Source organism: Nylanderia fulva, unplaced genomic scaffold (assembly GCF_048542155.1).
Source record: "Nylanderia fulva isolate GAGA-0341 unplaced genomic scaffold, ASM4854215v1 Scaffold454, whole genome shotgun sequence".
NCBI lineage: Eukaryota > Metazoa > Arthropoda > Insecta > Hymenoptera > Formicidae > Nylanderia > Nylanderia fulva.
In genome coordinates, this window is record NW_028190537.1 from 65,323 (window position 1) to 83,061 (window position 17,739).

General features: G+C 40.2%; 4 protein-coding genes across 4 annotated transcripts; 1 reads left to right on the forward strand and 3 right to left on the reverse strand.

Annotated features, from left to right (window-relative positions):
* The first annotated feature begins 3,962 nt into the window (after window positions 1–3,962).
* Window positions 3,963–4,606, forward strand: LOC146721556 (uncharacterized). Its single transcript, XM_085486624.1, has one exon. It carries the CDS (start codon window positions 3,990–3,992, stop codon window positions 4,572–4,574), a length of 585 nt encoding a protein of 194 aa, XP_085342750.1. The 5' UTR covers window positions 3,963–3,989; the 3' UTR covers window positions 4,575–4,606.
* A 2,153-nt stretch (window positions 4,607–6,759) lies between these two features.
* Window positions 6,760–7,722, reverse strand: LOC146721557 (uncharacterized). Its single transcript, XM_085486620.1, has one exon. The coding sequence runs from the start codon at window positions 7,664–7,666 to the stop codon at window positions 6,884–6,886; it is 783 nt and encodes a 260-aa protein (XP_085342746.1). The 5' UTR covers window positions 7,667–7,722; the 3' UTR covers window positions 6,760–6,883.
* Window positions 7,723–8,351: 629 nt separating this feature from the next.
* On the reverse strand, window positions 8,352–11,379 carry LOC146721558 (uncharacterized). The gene has a single exon (XM_085486622.1). The coding sequence runs from the start codon at window positions 10,617–10,619 to the stop codon at window positions 9,501–9,503; it is 1,119 nt and encodes a 372-aa protein (XP_085342748.1). The 5' UTR covers window positions 10,620–11,379; the 3' UTR covers window positions 8,352–9,500.
* Window positions 11,380–16,041: 4,662 nt separating this feature from the next.
* Window positions 16,042–17,249, reverse strand: LOC146721559 (dynein light chain roadblock-type 2-like). The gene is made up of 4 exons (XM_085486623.1): window positions 17,170–17,249; window positions 16,786–16,941; window positions 16,335–16,669; window positions 16,042–16,261 (listed from the first exon to the last, which is right to left on the reverse strand). Exons 3-4 carry the CDS (start codon window positions 16,390–16,392, stop codon window positions 16,050–16,052), a joined length of 270 nt encoding a protein of 89 aa, XP_085342749.1. The 5' UTR covers window positions 16,393–16,669; window positions 16,786–16,941; window positions 17,170–17,249; the 3' UTR covers window positions 16,042–16,049.
* Window positions 17,250–17,739: the final 490 nt, after the last annotated feature.

Sequence of the window (17,739 nt, forward strand, 5' to 3'; positions counted from 1 at the left end):
CCAAATTGGTCGCGGTCTTAATGGCCCACGAATGATTGGTCGTACGCTGCAAAGCGGAAATTGTTATGATCCCACGAGCGGAACCATGCTGAGGGTAACGTCCGCTTTCCCGAGCGCGCAGCATCGACGCTTCTAATCTCGCTCAACAAAAACGTGTGGCATTTTGCCATTTTATCTTGAATATGTGATCGCAGGCTCCAGTGCAGAATTTCCATACAGACAATTATTGTCGTTGCCGATCGTATTAGGATAAACCCTGACGCGCAAATTTAAAAACAACGGTTTGTAATCCTCGCAAAATCCCAGCAAAATGTGCAAACGGTACGGGAAAAATTAAAGTTCCCTTCACAGTAGTGGGCTACCCCAAGCCGCATTTGCATAATAAAGCTTCTATCGGATGACATTGTTACATAGTTTTTCAGCAGACTTGTTATTCCCACATTCCTTTGCGATCAATTTCCCCAAAACCCATCGAGTCATAGCAAAATTTCGTTCAAACATGAATGCGACGCAATTTTTTCCCCCAGCATACATTGGATCCCTCAATTGGAGGTTTTATCTTTAATTCTCCCTCGCTAATAAGAAACTCTCATACGGCAATGTATATAAACCCTGTTGTTGTAGGGGTATTCTTATCTCGTGTGTACCCCCCCCAAAATGTTGGGGTTTGGAAAACGGGTGTATGGGTGGTCTCAATCTTGCGATGCGATCGTAAAAAGACTGGCTCTTCCTCGATTTAGAATCTCAGTCATGTTCAGATGGCGCCGCACCGAAAATCCCAAAGATTGTAAAAAAGCAACTTTTGACGAGGTGGTCTCTTTAGTAGTTGATTTGATATTAGCGAATGATGTTGCTGCTGGTTTTGATTGTGTTCTTCGGGCCTTTATTCAACACAAAGGATTCCGTCGCACGGGGGTGGCCCGCTCGTAAGTGCAATCAAATTTTATCTTTTAAACCGAAAATGAGAAATCGTCCTCTCTGATCAGAAAACGCGTAAAACTAAACAGTAAGCTCGTACGAAGACCGGCAGGTAAATGTTTCCTTCCCCGGGGTTTTCCCCGAGATTTATATCTGGTGGTACCCTCGGTGAAAATTCGTGTATGTGTGATCGGTGAACGAGTTATTGTTGCAGTATGCACCCGCGGTCACGTACACTCTATGCGGATAATGTTCACGTGATAATATTAATCGCCATGTTCGATTGTGCCATTTTCCGCGGTTGCGTATTACGATTCGAGAATCCCAGCAGCGATCCAATGTTGTTGGGCCATGCTAAAATTTATTCTGTAGGCACACTTGATCTCGCTTCTCATCGTATTTGTAATTAGCGCGGAGCACGATTGGGTAATCTTCATCGTCGACACCTTTATCGCTAACAGCATTATGTTTTCGGGAAAGTGCACGTTTCAAAAATTCATGTCTCGCTTGCAGCTCGTACGATCCTCGGGAATCGTAATTTCGCGTCGTCTGTGCCGTAGTAAAAATTTATTATCGAGGATTTACATTCGATATAGTGTGATAAGTTTCAAAAATCCGTCAGACCGAGCTCGTAGTCCGCGTCGCTCAAATCTATGGGCGGAAAGTAGGTCGCCGCGAGAACGCTACTCTTCCCAGTCAATGTTAGTGTTAGCGACATGTTGACAAAACTGAATGAAATAGCGCAATGTCAGTCTTTAAATTCGCTGCAAGTTGAACTAAAATTCAATCTCTCGGAGAAACTGCAAGCACAACTGTCCGCAGATACTCTGATCATACGTTTGATAAGAGGTGTAATTGTATTCCAATTTCGGCACATTTAAATATCGCACCAATTCCTCGGGTGGTCGAAGATTGCCAAAACTGTCGAAATAGATTGCGCGATTTCCTCTTTTAGCATACGCCACCCCAATGAGTGCCAGGACCGTCTGTACTGTCTAGATTAACGATACCACTCTCATTTCTCGCGCGCCATTTATCGGTAAATTATTGCGCATAATACACCTCTAAAGTATGGAATGTGCATACGTTTTGCAAAGTTGTAGCAATTGCACATTTGTAGTTACACCTTTCGGCATTTTTTAACGTTTTTTTTGACGTTTTTTTTTTTTTTCTTCGCTCCTCGTCCATATTTGTAAGGGGCGAGATACAGTCCGCGGCCTTCCATGGCGTGATTGTGGCGTAGTATCTCTTGCAACTGACGTTGCGCGGCTTTTCTGTCGTTTACCGCTTTTGCTACGCCAGCCGCTCCGCCAACCAGGGATCCGAGCGCGCCCAGCATTGGTAAAATCGGCAAAAATCCGCCTCGTTTCGCTGCCGAAAGTACCCTCTTCTTCGTCTTCCTCTTTTTCGTTTTCAAGCTCATGCCGAGCTTCGTCTTGGCCTTCATCGCTGTCCAGACAACTGTGGCCGCGGCTCTCTCACCGAGACTCGAGTCTTTCGCGACGATGCGAGTTTTCGCTTTCTCGGCGAGTACCTTATCCGCCGCGTGTCTCTCGGCGAGTTCGCTGCTCCGAGAGTACGCTATATCGTGTTCACGGCACGCCGCGTCCAATGGGTTGACACCTTGATCACCTCTAGCCAATCGCTTTTCCAAACGAGTTCCCGGGCCGCAAAATTGATAGCCGGGAATATGAAGCTCGACCGGAAGTGCGTTTATCGCACGATTTAATACACCTGTGCCTATTTTCGTTGACATCCGTTGCAATCTCTAGACGATACTGAGCAAAGCGCGAGTCCGCGCAGCTATAAATAGGCGGACGTTGGAGGTCAAATCGGGAGTGAGAAAATGAAATTCGTGCGACAACCTCTGACGATACGAGTGATGAATTACGACGACAGAGTACGCTGCAGCGTGAACGAAGGTGTGCGCAAACACGGTACGATGCTACCGACAACTATACGCGCGATCGTTTGCGGCCCCTCAAACTGCGGTAAAACCAACGTGTTGATAAGCCTGCTGGAAAGTCCGCACGGTGTGCGTTTCGAGAACGTGTACGTGTACTCTAAATCGCTGCAACAGCCGAAATATCGCTATTTGGAAGAATTATTGACGCTGATTGACGAAATCGGCTACTTTACATTCTCAAATAACAGTGACGTCATTCCACCGAGCGAGGCTTATCCAAATTCAATTTTTGTCTTTGATGACGTGGCATGCGACAAGCAAGATACGATAAGAGAGTACTTCTCAATGGGGCGCCACTCGAACATCGACTGCTTCTATCTCTGTCAGACATACGCGAGAATACCGAAACATCTTATACGCGACAACGCAAACCTGCTAATCCTATTTAAACAGGACGCTACCAATTTGAAGCACGTGTACAACGATCATGTGAATACCGACATGTCGTATGAGGATTTCGGGGAGTTATGTCATACATGATGGCAACAAAAGTATGGATTTTTAGTGATAGACAAGGACAGCTCGCTTACGAACGGGCGATACAGAAAAGGATTTAACGAGTTCGCGATACCGCAGAGCCATTAGTCGTCGACAGCACTCTCTAGAGTTTAGGATGGCTGATAATATTCGCGAGCGTGAAAAGGTTGCCAAGGAGATTGCGAAAACGGCCGAATCGATCCGCAAGAAACACCGCGCTTTGAAGGCCGGAAAGATCGATGATGATATCGCTGTCAAGACTCACTTTAAACCTATTATCAAGCCGCTACAAAAGGTTGTCGACAACGCGACGATTTCGGTGAAAAACGATCCTAACACCGACGACGACGACGATGTGAAAATCGAGACACGGTATGAGGGGGAAACACCGAAAAAGAGTAAACATAAAACCATCAAGCGATATAAAGAAGAGGAGGAGGAGACATTGAAAAAAAGAAAATATGATATTTTGAAGCCATTGGACGCTTTATTGCCGACAACATCTACACCGAAAAACGCACAACCTGTGATACCCAAAACACTCGTAGACAAAAATGTTTTCGAAACCACGCGTAACCCGCCCGAAATATCCTTTCGACACTGGTTAAGATCGTTGGAAGGTCGACAAATGATGCGAAAGGATTGGGGGCCATTAGGACAAAAGTATATGGACGCTCTCCTCGGTGCTGATGAGAAGAAAGAAATTGATAATGTATACGGAGTCTACTTCGGCGAAAATGAAATGCGGCTCGGCAGCAAGCGATTCGTGATTGACAAAGATGACAATATAATCATAGGCGACACGCGGTATATTGGAACGCCCGGATTGTACGAGTTGATCTTTAAGAAAAAACCTGATTACCAGGAGGATGATTTGCAAAAATACAAGCGCATATTATTGGCGACAAATGCGCATAAACGCAATTTTGATGTGCAAGGCCGTGTGAAGAGTAGCAAGGGGGACAAGTACAAATATATAATCGCACCGTTGACGCGGGTGGAATCGGACGACCCAAAATCTGGCATGGGAATGCCTCGCGCTATGACGCTAACCAACAATAAGATTGATTACGTGCACTGGGACGACCCCAACGAGCTAGTGGATCGCCTACGATTGCTCGATGCTTCGCACCAAGCTGGCAACAACGCGCATGACAACGAGATCTTGTCGATTATCGAGGAACTGCGGGAAGCGGGCATTATTATAAATTAAACAAGGTTCCCGACAATCTATTCAGTTCATCGTGTGACACTTTACAAAGCATTGAAAAATGTCTATCAATAAATTTGGATTATTTGAGAGGAGAAATGATGCAACCCCTGGCACAAACGATCAATGGTATAGATTGATTAGAAAATGCGTGCGCAAAAACGCTCTGCATCGCGTCGCTGCAGATTATGACGCGAGATCGCGCAAGATTCGCCGTGTAGCGCAACCTGAGGCGGATACCGATGTCGTCAACAAATTGTACCTGGAAGAGTGCTTTAAAACATTGATGATCCAACAGAAAGAGTCAGATGAGAAGCTGGCTGCGTTAGAGAAGGATGTACGAGCGTTGGAAACTGCGATAAAAGAGCTTCTGCGTGCGCCAAACACTACCTCAGACATCTAATGAGCGGTTGGCTCAGAAACGTCTATCAAACAGTTGTGAAACGTCTAGAAAGGATTCTCGAGTGGTTGCAAACAATTGTTGAACAGCTACGAAGGATTATTAGCGTGCTACCAAACAACAATGAGTGGCATCAGTGACCGACCTGGAAGCAGCAGTGAACGACCCGGAAGCAGCAGTGAACGACCTGGAAACGGTGGTGAACGCGACCGCTACGATCGAGGTTACGATTATGTCAAACAGGGTTGCGAACGAGGCTACGAACAAGTCCTTAAAGGTTACATAAAAGGCTATCAACAACTCAGTAAGGGTTGCGAACAGGTCAGGGACGGCTGCGAACGGGCCAAGGCGGGCTACGAACGTATCAGAAACGACTTGGGACGAGGCTGTGATCGAGTCAGGAACGATTTTCGAATGGGCCAAGGACGTGAGTAAACGAACGTGAAAGAACCCGAAACAACGTGGTACGAACGTGAAAAAACACCGAAACAACGAGGCACGAACCCCGAAACAACGAGGCACGAACCCGAAAGAACGAGAATCTAACCCAAAAGAACAAGGCACAAACGCAAAAGAACCCAAAACAACGAGGCACGAACCCGAAAGAACGAGAATCTAACCCAAAAAAAACCCGAAAGAACGCAAAAGAACGAGGCGCGAACCCGAAACAACGAGGCACGAACCCAAAAGAACAAGGCACAAACCCGAAAGAACCCGAAACAACGAGGCACGAACCCGAAACAACGAGGCACGAACCCGAAAAAACCCGAAACAACGAGAATTTAACCCGAAAAAACCCGAAACAACGAGGCACGAACCCGAAAGAACGCAAAAGAACGAGAATGAATAGTGAAAATAACAACGAGCAACATAGTTTGGAGAGACGGCAGTTGGTAAACGAGTTGCACGCGTCAGCGAGAAAAAATTTCCCTCGAAGACATGTCATAGTGCGAGGATACGATGATTTGTGGCAAGCCGACATTGTCGAGATGCGTCCGTACTCCCGTTTTAACAGAGGTTACCACTACATACTCACCATCATCGATGTGTTGAGCAAGTATGCGTGGGCTGTACCACTCAAGAGTAAAGGAGGAAGCGAGACAGCTGACGCAATCGCCAAGATAATTCGGGATAACAAGAGATGCCCGAAAAACATGCAAACCGATAACGGAAAGGAATTTTACAACGCCGATGTGCAACGACTTATGCAAAGACATGACATTAATCACTATTCTACATATTCGATATTGAAGGCGTCGGTCGTCGAGCGATTCAATCGCACACTAAAGAACAATATGTGGAAGATGTTTACGCTGAATGGTACTTACAAGTGGTTCGACATGCTGCCACGTCTCGTATCAGATTACAACGGACGCAAGCATCGAACGATTGGTATGCGACCCGCCGACGTTACCCCCGCGATCGCCGAAAGACTCTTGGCTACCGTGTACAATCGTGTAAAAATCGCGGGCCCGGCAAAGTTCAAAGTAGGTGATCAGGTACGCGTCAGCAAGTACAAACAACTTTTCGAGAAGGGATACACGCCAAATTGGACAACCGAGGTGTTTAAGATTGTTAAAGTGCAGCATACTAATCCCGTAACATATCTACTCGAGGATTATCGCAAGACATCTATCGCTGGAGCGTTTTACGAGCATGAGCTGCATAGTGCAAATTATCCGGATGTGTACCTCGTGGAGAAAATACTGCGCAGGAGGGGTGACGAGGTTTATGTGAAATGGCTGGGATTCGACAGTTCGCACAACTCTTGGATACATAAAAACAATGTTATTTAATGTATTTTATTCAATCATTGTATAACAATATATATATTGTATAACATATGAAATATATGAAATATATAACAAAATATATATAATTCTCATTAATACGTCCTTACAATATAATTTATTTACAATGGTATTCGATAATGTCCCCACGGCAAGGTGTCGGTCGAATCAGGTACGACATACCGCTTGTCGTCGTAGGGACTTAGAGCAATTTTCGTCTCGCTGATGGTATACACTTTATGCAATTTCGATCTTATACATGACTGTTGACGCGTCATTTCAATCTCGTCATTAAGGCAACGCGTATAATCGTCGAATGTTATACTACGCGCTACGACGTTACTTTTGACACCTTTTGCCTTTTTAGTGTCCTTTTTACCATCCACCCGCAAAGCATACATTTTTGCTCTAAGCCCGACGAATTCGGTCATTATCGCGCCGTTATTCTCATCTTTCATCAGACCCGGCACCTTTTTATTCGCGAGCGGTATACCGTACGCATTATTCGCGGCGTAGTCGCTGGTATCGAATCGAGCGATATCGCGTTTCAAATTTTCATAGACATCCTGACATTTAATTTGATATATTAAACTGTCCGTGTCGGTGTACATTACTCTACAATTGTCACGATAGAGCGGTGACATGTATTCGTGATGAAATTCATAAAGACATACTTTTGATATGTCGAGTATGCACATGCCGACGTAGATTGGTTTGTAGATTTTAACTTCAAGTTTGCGTAATTCAATTGCAACTAATTTTTCCGAAAATATGCTAGTACTATGAAAATTTGGTTTCGCGATCATTGCCTCCGCACCGTACCGTCCGTCCCATTTTGTTAATAATTTTACATCAACATGATTGCGCACATTTTCCATCGTCTTGCCAAATACCGCATTATTCATCAATTTATATAAATTTTTTTCAAAATCGTTTTTCGCTCGTGTTCTAAACTGTGTGTTGAGTTTGATGTATTTTTGAAGCCACGCTGACTGCGTGAATTGTAGTATGCGATATATTTTTGTTATGCGTAGCCCGTGGCGCGTGCACTGCTGTAGATTACGATAGTGTATTACGTAGCGCTTCTTATCGTAAAGCGTTGCGAGGAGTTTATACTCCCGCTTGCCGGGCGGCTTATCGCGCGTCGGGCAAAACGGTAGGTCAATGTGCGCGTCATGAAGATGCCGCGGATACTCTAAATCTACTTCGAGAACATAGCCTATAGGCGAATCGAACGCGATAGATGATACGTCAAAATTCGATATATCGTCGACCCACCGAAAATCGGCATATGGCAATGGTTGACACATTGCCCATCCGTACAAATTATTTACATCGAAATACATTAGGTACGATGAGGGTTTCGATGGGTCGTACGATTGCATGTACTTGTTATTAGCCTGTGCGTATCGGCCTGAACATTGACTAAGGCCGCCGCGTATACCTCGTTCGACAAACATTACCATGTCAATGTCTGTTAATAATTCAAATTTTATATTTGTATGTTTTAACATGGCGTCCCATGTATATCCGGGGAGAGTATAATAATACGCGGGATCGAGTCCGTAACTTTTTATACAACTATCGCGAAAATTTTCAAATATATCGGCAATAACAAGACATCAATTTTTAAATATAAATCGCTATATTCGCCTAGCGTTCGAAGGGAGAATCGGCTCCAGACGGTCTCGGCGTGCGCGTAATCACTCTCGGATACTGTGTCGCCGGTCAGGGAACTGTAAAATGAGTCGCGCGGCGGTAAACGTGTGTCTTGTAATCTGTCCACGCAGTCAATGTATTCGTATGGAAAGACACCCTTTCGTGTCAATAAATTGAATTTTTCACTAGTTAAATTTTGATATTCCGAATGTAAAATTTTTAGTTTATCTTTATCCAAAAATGACGCTAATTTGTCGAGACTAGCGCTGAGAAATTTATATGAGTCTATGAACCGTAATTTAATATAATTTTTCGAATTATTATCTTGTGTCAATTTAACAGTCTTCGAGAATGAAATGTATTTTTCCTTTGTTATCGGCAATAATTCGATTTCCCCTTCGAACGCTGTGGCTATGTCCTCGATAATGAAATGCGCGTCGTAGCCGGACAGATTGTGAAAGACTATAGGAATACAAAATGATTCTTTGTAATTTAAGTTACAATTTGAGTGCGCGGGACCCCTGTACCGCCCGGTGAGGTGGCAATGATCGCGGACGCGTGTATCGTCTTCGTCAAACGGTTTCTCACAAATGTGACAATGCGTCGCGGTGCGAAATTTTAACCACTCGTCAGGCGTTAAATTTACCATGGGGACATTGGTCGTTAAAATATTTTTTACGCGGATTGCTAAATTTTTAAGCTGTTCGGCGAACCACGCGACGCAATCGACACTACGGCGGGAATTGTACGCGGACAACGAACTGTCGTACGAACACTGTACGTAATACGCGATGCTGAACACTTGATGGTGTTGATGATTTTTGGCATCTTCGGTCTTTGCCAAAACACACTCGAGATCGGCGTACACTACAAACGGCAGCCGCTCCTTCCTCGTGTAATTGTCGAAGCTGAGCCACTTGTCCTTGTCGCTTGGCAACTGGATAGCACAGTCGTTCAATTTCCCGCAATCTTCCGTATGCGCTTGCAATTTATCCGCCGCTCCGAAATAATGTAAACATCTGTAAAAAATAAAAAATTTAATTAGAAATATTTTAAATATAATTTAAGTTTACTATATACTTACCGATCGCAAATAAATTTTCTACATTTCTTTTTGCTCAGTTGCGAGCTCACGAGACGAGACAGATTTTTTATGCACGCGAAATGCCCGTGTTCGTCCTCCACGTACAGCAGATTGACGTGCCTGTCCTTCTTTTTTTCCGAAAGACGCAACGGGACGATGTTCTCGTTCTCGATGATGTACACATTCACAGAGATGTCGTTTGCAAGTTCAAACTTTTTAATTTGATTCACAGTCACTGGAAACTCAATGTTTTGGAGATTCAGCACTGTTGTGTAATGTGGATAAGAGGATTCTCGACCCGTGTTTATTTCAGCAGGGTAAAGAGCGGCCACCACCGACCATGCGAAACACGCATTGTCCGCTGATTGCACATTAACCACCGCTCTCTTTGCTATAATTTTTTGCGGTAATTTGACATGACATCCCGCGCGCATTGGATTGTACTTATTTACATTCACTGTCAAATCTATTATCCGCGACAATGCCCAGCCGCTATCGCGTTCCTGGAACTCTTCTAGCGATGCTAGCGTGGGCTCGATTACGCGGCGCTCGTACCACTCGCGTACATCGGACGTGCGAAAGAGTTCAAAGTTTCTCGTGTTAATACTTTTATTGGCACGCTTGTCACCGGACACAAATTCACCGTTGAAAACAGTGTTCACTTTCACACTGATGTGTCTCTGCAGCACATTCTCCACGTTCTCGACTATAATGTCTTTGGCATTTTCCAAAAATTGACGCGGTTCGATATAGTCTGCGTTAATTACCGCACCGGTCAGTATACGGCTATCGAACGCCGTATCGATTTCGCGCCAAACTAGTCTTTGCGCGTTATTGCCGCCGCCACTGAATCCGCCGCCACTAGGCATGGATCCACCACTAAACATGGATTCACCGACATACTGTCTCTGCAAGCGCACCTTTGCACCCTCGAGTCGCGCTATTCTCGCCACGAGAGATTGCCTATGTCCAATCGAGAGACGCGGACGCTTGACACGGCTGCGTTCTTCCAGCTGTGTGATAAATTCTTCGCACTCTTGCAGCCATCCGAAATATTCGCCCAAGTTAGCAACTTGGCGGGAACGCTCCAACAGGTCGCGCTCAACGTTCTCCATTTTTGTAAAAAATTCACTTTTTCACACTTATTACAAAAAAACTTCTTTGCACACTAAACTTTTTTTCTTGCACCTCGAATGAAGCATGCGCTCGCCAGTGGTACTATGGCCCGGCAGCGGCATCGGTCCTCATTATATATCCCCGATCAACCCTTTGTTCGTCAACGTACGAACGAGAAAAATTTAGATGACGTAAATTTTCGGCGCTTGTTTTGTTTATAAATTCCTGCAGCCGCTGGTTATCGGCGCTGGTATTTCTTCCTAAGATAAACAATAAAGAACCGCCGCTTATTGGGGAGGTACCGCGAGGGTGATATACAATCCCATGCAAAAACATGTCGCAGGCCGCAAGCGATGAGGTTGCAGGCAGCAACTTGTTCGCCCTGAAACTTTACCCGCTGATATTTCTTAGAAATATACGTATAGATCATGTATCAACCCCCTTGATTGTCGGCGTATGCCAAGCGGTGACCCTTCTTAAAATTTGATTATCTTAGATTTTCAGAGAACTGATTGTCGGCGCATGCCAAGCGGTGGCCCTTCTTAAAATTTGATTATATTTCTTAGAAATATACAGATAACGTATAAGGAGAAGAAACGCAACCCCCCCCTTCCCCTGATTGTCGGCAGCCCTTTGTAATAGATATTGATGGAATGTTTATCTTTTGTTTATAAACATAAACGTATGAGGAGAAGAAACGCAACCCCCCCCCCCTGATTGTCGGCAGCCCTTTGTAATAGATATTGATGGAATGTTTATCTTTTGTTTATAAACATAAACGTATGAGGAGAAGAAACGCAACCCCCCCCCCCCCGATTGTCGGCAACCCTTTGTAATAGATATTGTTTATCTTTTGTTTATAAACATAGATAAGCTTATCTGCTGATAAGACCCCCCGCCCGCGTGACGTCATACCCCCTCGCCACCAAAAACCCCCCCGCCCCGCACCCCCCTCATTGCCCCATGAGTTAGAACCCCCCTAGTATAACTACTTATTAAATATTATTTTTTAAATATAGTATAAAACGAGAAAAGTTATAATAATATATACAGTTGAATATTAAAGTAATTTAAAGTTCTAAGTATTTTAGTACTTTTATGCGTAGCTGTAGCATAAAAAATTAACAATCACTATGTTTATTTTATTAATGCCTATATATTAAAAAGTTATGCACATTTAAGTTTTCTAACAATTGTATCAATTTTTTTTCATAATTCTGATAAAGTGATAACTAGAATTTAAAAAAAATTACTTTAAAAATGATTTATTATAAGTATTAATTATATATGTTAGTGATATAGTTATTAAATATGATTAAATGATGTGATTTAACGTGAATGTGTATTAAATGATAGTTATACACCCACACACACGTACATATATAATAATATGGCTTATATTTTTTGGAACGTATATATGTATTATTTAAAAAATAAAAATGTAATTAAATAAATTACATTTATAATCTTTGAGACAAGCATATGACTACTGGCAGGATCAACCAGGGAGCTTCGTGTTCGGTTACTCGCAAGGGAGTAACTCGCGAGCGAGCCCGAAGACTCGTCGCTAGCTCTTTTTCGCGCGCGCGCGCGTTCGATGCCGAAACACCGACGCGCGCGCAACACGCTCGTATGTGCCATTTTATTTGCCGCCGGTCTTGCTCAGCCGGTCGGCGACACTCTGCTGTGTTTAACGCTATTATGTAAAGCGTACGAGAGAACGACGGAGGCGAGAGTAAACCCCCGACGCCGCCGCCTCTCCTCTTCTTCCTCCTCCTCTCCGTTCAAAAATCCACAAGATCAAAATACTCGTGTTCTTATTCTCCCAAATGTTATGATGCGCTCGAGAGACCGCGCGATTCACCCTGACGCTAGATCGACGATGGCGATGCTTAGACGTCGAGGACTGTTCTGTCTGGTTCGTACGCGTTTAACCGCACACGACCAGCAATAAGATTTCGCTACGGCGTACAAAGCGAGCGGGAAGAAGCAACTCTTCCCGCAAACTCGTATCCGTGGAGTAGATGCTCGGTAAGCGCGACGATTCCGCTGCTGCGTACGAAACGAGAGGGAACCGCGCGGCCAACACACTAGAGGCGTGCGCGCCACATAAGAGCCATTCGGTCTTGCGACACCGACTCGTGGCAATGCTGTGCTCGTAATAAATAAGTGTGCGTTAATTTTGCGCGCGTTCGGCGACGAACGAGAAGAGCCGCACCGTAATCCCCGGCGAAGAGGAATACGAGACGACGCGAGAGTCGAACGTACGTTCTCGCGAGACACGCAACCTCCAAGCATGAGAAGACTTGGCGGCGGCGCGTTCTGCGACGATCGTATATTATTTTATATATTCGTGGTTTCCAAATCAAACATTTTATATAAATGTTCTCTCCGTGTCAGAGTCGCGACTCGACAAAATCCGTTCTCGACCCGTTCGGGCGATTCTTCGTTTGTCAACGTCGAGAGCGCGACACGTACAATATTAATTTCTCCTACCCTCTTGTAGTACCCAACCGACCGGCCAAGCGGTCGGCGACGGTACGGAGAGCGGTCGAAACACGCCGGAGTGGCGAGAGACTCGAGAAAGTACGTTTACGACTCGTCCGGACTCGCTCGACTCGTTCGACGCGCCGAGCGCGACGTATCTCTTATTAAAAAAAGGTAAAGAAGGCGACCAGTTAAGGGCACGCCATTAACAAAAATTATCCATTGCAAACCCATGTACAATAGAATTGTATGAAAAATGATCGATTATAAACCCATGTACAATCGTAACAAAAGTAATGAAATAAAAAAAAAATTGCGCCAAGTGAAAGTAGAAACTTGTACCAGTGGAAAATTAAAGTTGCAGACATATATAGAGTCGTATAATGAATCAATAAAAATTTAAATTTGCAAATGTAGAATTGTACCATAAAAAAACTTATCTTTTAAAAAAAAAGATAAACAAGATGCCAAGTCCATGCGCCATGTGAAAAAGTGTTAAACAAAAAAGTATTTTTAAGTAAAAAAATCTATCAATTGACAAAAATTTATGTTCTAAAATTAATATCTCTACAAAAAGTAATGTCCAATTATTGCGCGAATAAATAAACATTTTTATAAAAAATTAAAATTTAAAAACTTATGCAAATTTAAAATTAATATAAAATAAAAAGAAATAAAAAAATTTTAGTTAAAAAAACTGGGCGCGCTGCTAAATAATATTCTAATGATATTAAAATTAAATTGTTACTTTTAAACTCATTGCAGCGCGCCCAGTTTTTTTAACTAAAATTTTTTTATTTCTTTTTATTTTATATTAATTTTAAATTTGCATAAGTTTTTAAATTTTAATTTTTTATAAAAATGTTTATTTATTCGCGCAATAATTGGACATTACTTTTTGTAGAGATATTAATTTTAGAACATAAATTTTTGTCAATTGATAGATTTTTTTACTTAAAAATACTTTTTTGTTTAACACTTTTTCACATGGCGCATGGACTTGGCATCTTGTTTATCTTTTTTTTTAAAAGATAAGTTTTTTTATGGTACAATTCTACATTTGCAAATTTAAATTTTTATTGATTCATTATACGACTCTATATATGTCTGCAACTTTAATTTTCCACTGGTACAAGTTTCTACTTTCACTTGGCACAATTTTTTTTTTATTTCATTACTTTTGTTACGATTGTACATGGGTTTATAATCGATAATTTTTCATACAATTCTATTGTACATGGGTTTGCAATGGATAATTTTTGTTAATGGCGTGCCCTTAACTGGTTGCCTTTTTTTACCTTTTTTTAAAGGTGAGTTTTTAGAGATTATATCATTCATTTTTGTATATGATAAGCATCTTTAAATAAATAAGCAAATTCAATTTTTCTGGCATTTTCTTATTTTAGGTACATATATATCCAATAATTAATATACAAAATTAAATATTATTCATTACACAATTTGTATCAAAATAATATATTTTTAAAAATTTATTTTAAATTTATTTAATCATTTTTATCATTGTGATTGTAGTGGCAAGGATTTTATTGCTCAGTGTCATTGCAAGCATCTGGCCTGTATATACCATAATATATTGTGTAATACATTGGCTAAGTATGACAATATGGATTTTGATAGATTCCCATGGAATATTGGAATTTTGTCGGACTTGCAGTCATCCACCACATATGCAGCCTACAATTAAAGAACGCATTTATTCCATATTATTTGCTTCTGTTATTGGCATAGTGCACATTTTTATATATCTCAATGCTGTAGATAGCAAAACATTTTGAAAACATCTATCTTTCTATGTTATCTGCTTTTTTGAAAATATTGCAGCAAATTTATTATGGCAATATGCTTGTCCTCCTGCAGTTAAAGAGGCTTAGTACTTTAATATAATCTTTATTATTTGTATCATTTCCTTTTTCTTGGGAATTACAGCAATGCTTTTGTACTATATTGTCTTGCATCCCTCAAAAAGACAACATACTTCAAACGCACCAGTTCAAGCAATGTAACTTTGATATTTATTTACTTTAAAAAATGAGAGATAAACTATACAATATGCAATTAACCTTATCTTATGACTTTTATAAATCTTATGATAAAATCTAACTCTCTCTTAATCTTTATTATGAAAAGAATCTCGGTATTATATGAAATAATTTCATTGTAATTAATAGTTTAACTTTCAAAAATTTTGCAAAATAAAATAACTCATACATTGTATTTCTACCATATATATAAAAAAAGATAGGTAAATATAAATAAATAAATATATATTTATGATATACAATAAATAAATATATATTTATATATATATATATATATATATATATAAAATGTTGGATTTTTATTATATATATAATTTTAAAAAATCTTTTTTATATGCTATTGAATTTTAATACATACAATTTTGATTATATGTATTTTAATTGATTATATTTATAAGTATTTTTATATTATCTTAAAAAGACTGCATAGAATTATTTGTGCGACACTCTTATATGTATGTATAATTAATAGGGACCAACTACACATTTTTTTTTCCACTGAATAAAAACAATCTCAATATTAAAATTAAATTATAAAAAAGATACTGTGATATTTTATTGATGAGAAATGTACATTTATAATTGTATTAAATACAAAAATAAACATGCCATGAATTACTATATATACATATTTTCATAATTATCAAACTTAAAAATATAATATTGTTACCAAAGAAGAAAGCACTATTTAAAAACTCTAAAAGTTCATAATTTGTTAAATTAGTAATTAAATACTGCATTTTGTATAATTTTTAAGCTTTATTCTTTTATTTTTCTTTATTTAATTGAATAGATATTAACATCCAATGTAGCATACAGATTAAATTAACAACCAAAAAAATAAATCTTAACTTTGAAATATATTTTTGTTTCTTTTAAATATCAATCAACTGGATTTTGTACTACTATTAATATGAATTCTTTATCTGGTGCCATCATAATTTTATGTTTTTTGCTACGTATGCGCAAGAAAGTTAAATCATTTGTTGGATTCAAGTCACGTACGACAGAACGAGCTTTATCTGACAATTGACTTATCAAACCTGCGTATTGAACTGTTGTCGTATTATCTAATGTTGACTTTATAGGAATACCTAAAACAAATATAATTTTATAAATTTTTGTTTACAACTACAAGTAAATCATGTCAATGATCTCATGTAATACCTTCTGCATTCACCACTATTGTTCCAACTACCCTTTTATGAGACTGAATTTGTTTCATAGTTTCTTCAACCTCTTATAAATTATTTCATCGAAATTTATTAATAAAATTTTTATTTTAAATATTCCAATAACGGAAGCAAATCATATGGAATAAATGCGTTCTTTAATTGTAGGCTGCATATGTGGTGGATGACTGTAAGTCCGACAAAATTCCAATATTCCATGGGAATCTATCAAAATCTATATTGTCATACTTAGCCAATGTATTACGCAATATATTATGGTATATACAGGCCAGATGCTTGCAATGACACTGAGCAATAAGATCCTTGCCACTACAATCACAATGATAAAAATGATTAAATAAATTTTAAAAAATATATTATTTTGATACAAAGTGTGTGATGAATAATATTTAATTTTGTATATTAATTATTGGATATATATGTACCTGCAATAAGAAAATGCCAGAAAAATTGTAAAATAGTTCCTATAGCACTGATATTAGATTTATCTTGTTAAGCTAATCAAATGCTGCGATGATAACTAGCCATTGCCCAACCCATGCTCACAAGTGAGCTGATAATGCTACCTGCTTGATGTACAACTGAAAAAAATATAGAAGCTAATTAAGAAAATTATTAAAAATATATGCACACTCATACATAGGCATTTATAATTTATATAATTGAAATATTATTGAAATAATAGCAAAATATCTGATTTTGTATCACAGACTGTAAACTTGCACATAAATTATTATGACAATAAATTTGCAAATAATAACATTAAAATTGAATGTAAAAATTGAAATTGAAAATTGAAAATATCTAACCCCGCACGCTGTCAATATAGCGGAGGGCAACTATCGCCGTCTGTTGTAAAACGTGCGAGATGGACATTTCCAATACATGCATCTATTCATGTGTTGTGTACGTGTGATATATGTGTGCGCATGTGTTGTATACGTGTGAATACGTGTAGCACGATACTACTATGTTTGCGTGGTCGATGATAATAATGATGACGGGGACGTTTCTTAAAAGAAATTTTTCATATTTCGACTTTGCAATTATATATCTCTGCTTACAAATCACGTAGAGCAGAAATAAAGACACTTTTATTATATAATTCAAACTCAATCTATCGATTAAGTCTAGTATAAACTTGATTGCTTCAGCCGTTATTGAGAATTCGAAATATTATAAAGACTCAAATGTCCGACTCGCGTTAAGATACACGGTGTCTCGGCTACGCCCTTAACTGGTCGCGAGACACTACCGTGTCTCTTGATAGTACCCAACCGGCCGGCCAGGCGGTCGGCGACGCACGGTCCTACGCACGGCCGTATGCGAGCGCGAGCGCCGAAAGGCGCGTTCAATCGAGACATAGTCGCGGAGAGCGA

Bases quoted from the DNA above. Each gene is read 5' to 3' on its own strand.
- LOC146721556 (XM_085486624.1), top strand. From the start codon at position 3,990: ATGATGCGAAAGGATTGGGGGCCATTAGGACAAAAGTATATGGACGCT.
- LOC146721558 (XM_085486622.1), bottom strand. From the start codon at position 10,619: ATGGAGAACGTTGAGCGCGACCTGTTGGAGCGTTCCCGCCAAGTTGCT.
- LOC146721559 (XM_085486623.1), bottom strand. From the start codon at position 16,392: ATGAAACAAATTCAGTCTCATAAAAGGGTAGTTGGAACAATAGTGGTG. The intron at 16,262-16,334 runs GTATTACATGAG...TATTTGTTTTAG, and splicing joins AATAGTGGTGAATGCAGAAG to GTATTCCTATAAAGTCAACA.
- LOC146721557 (XM_085486620.1), bottom strand. From the start codon at position 7,666: ATGAATAATGCGGTATTTGGCAAGACGATGGAAAATGTGCGCAATCAT.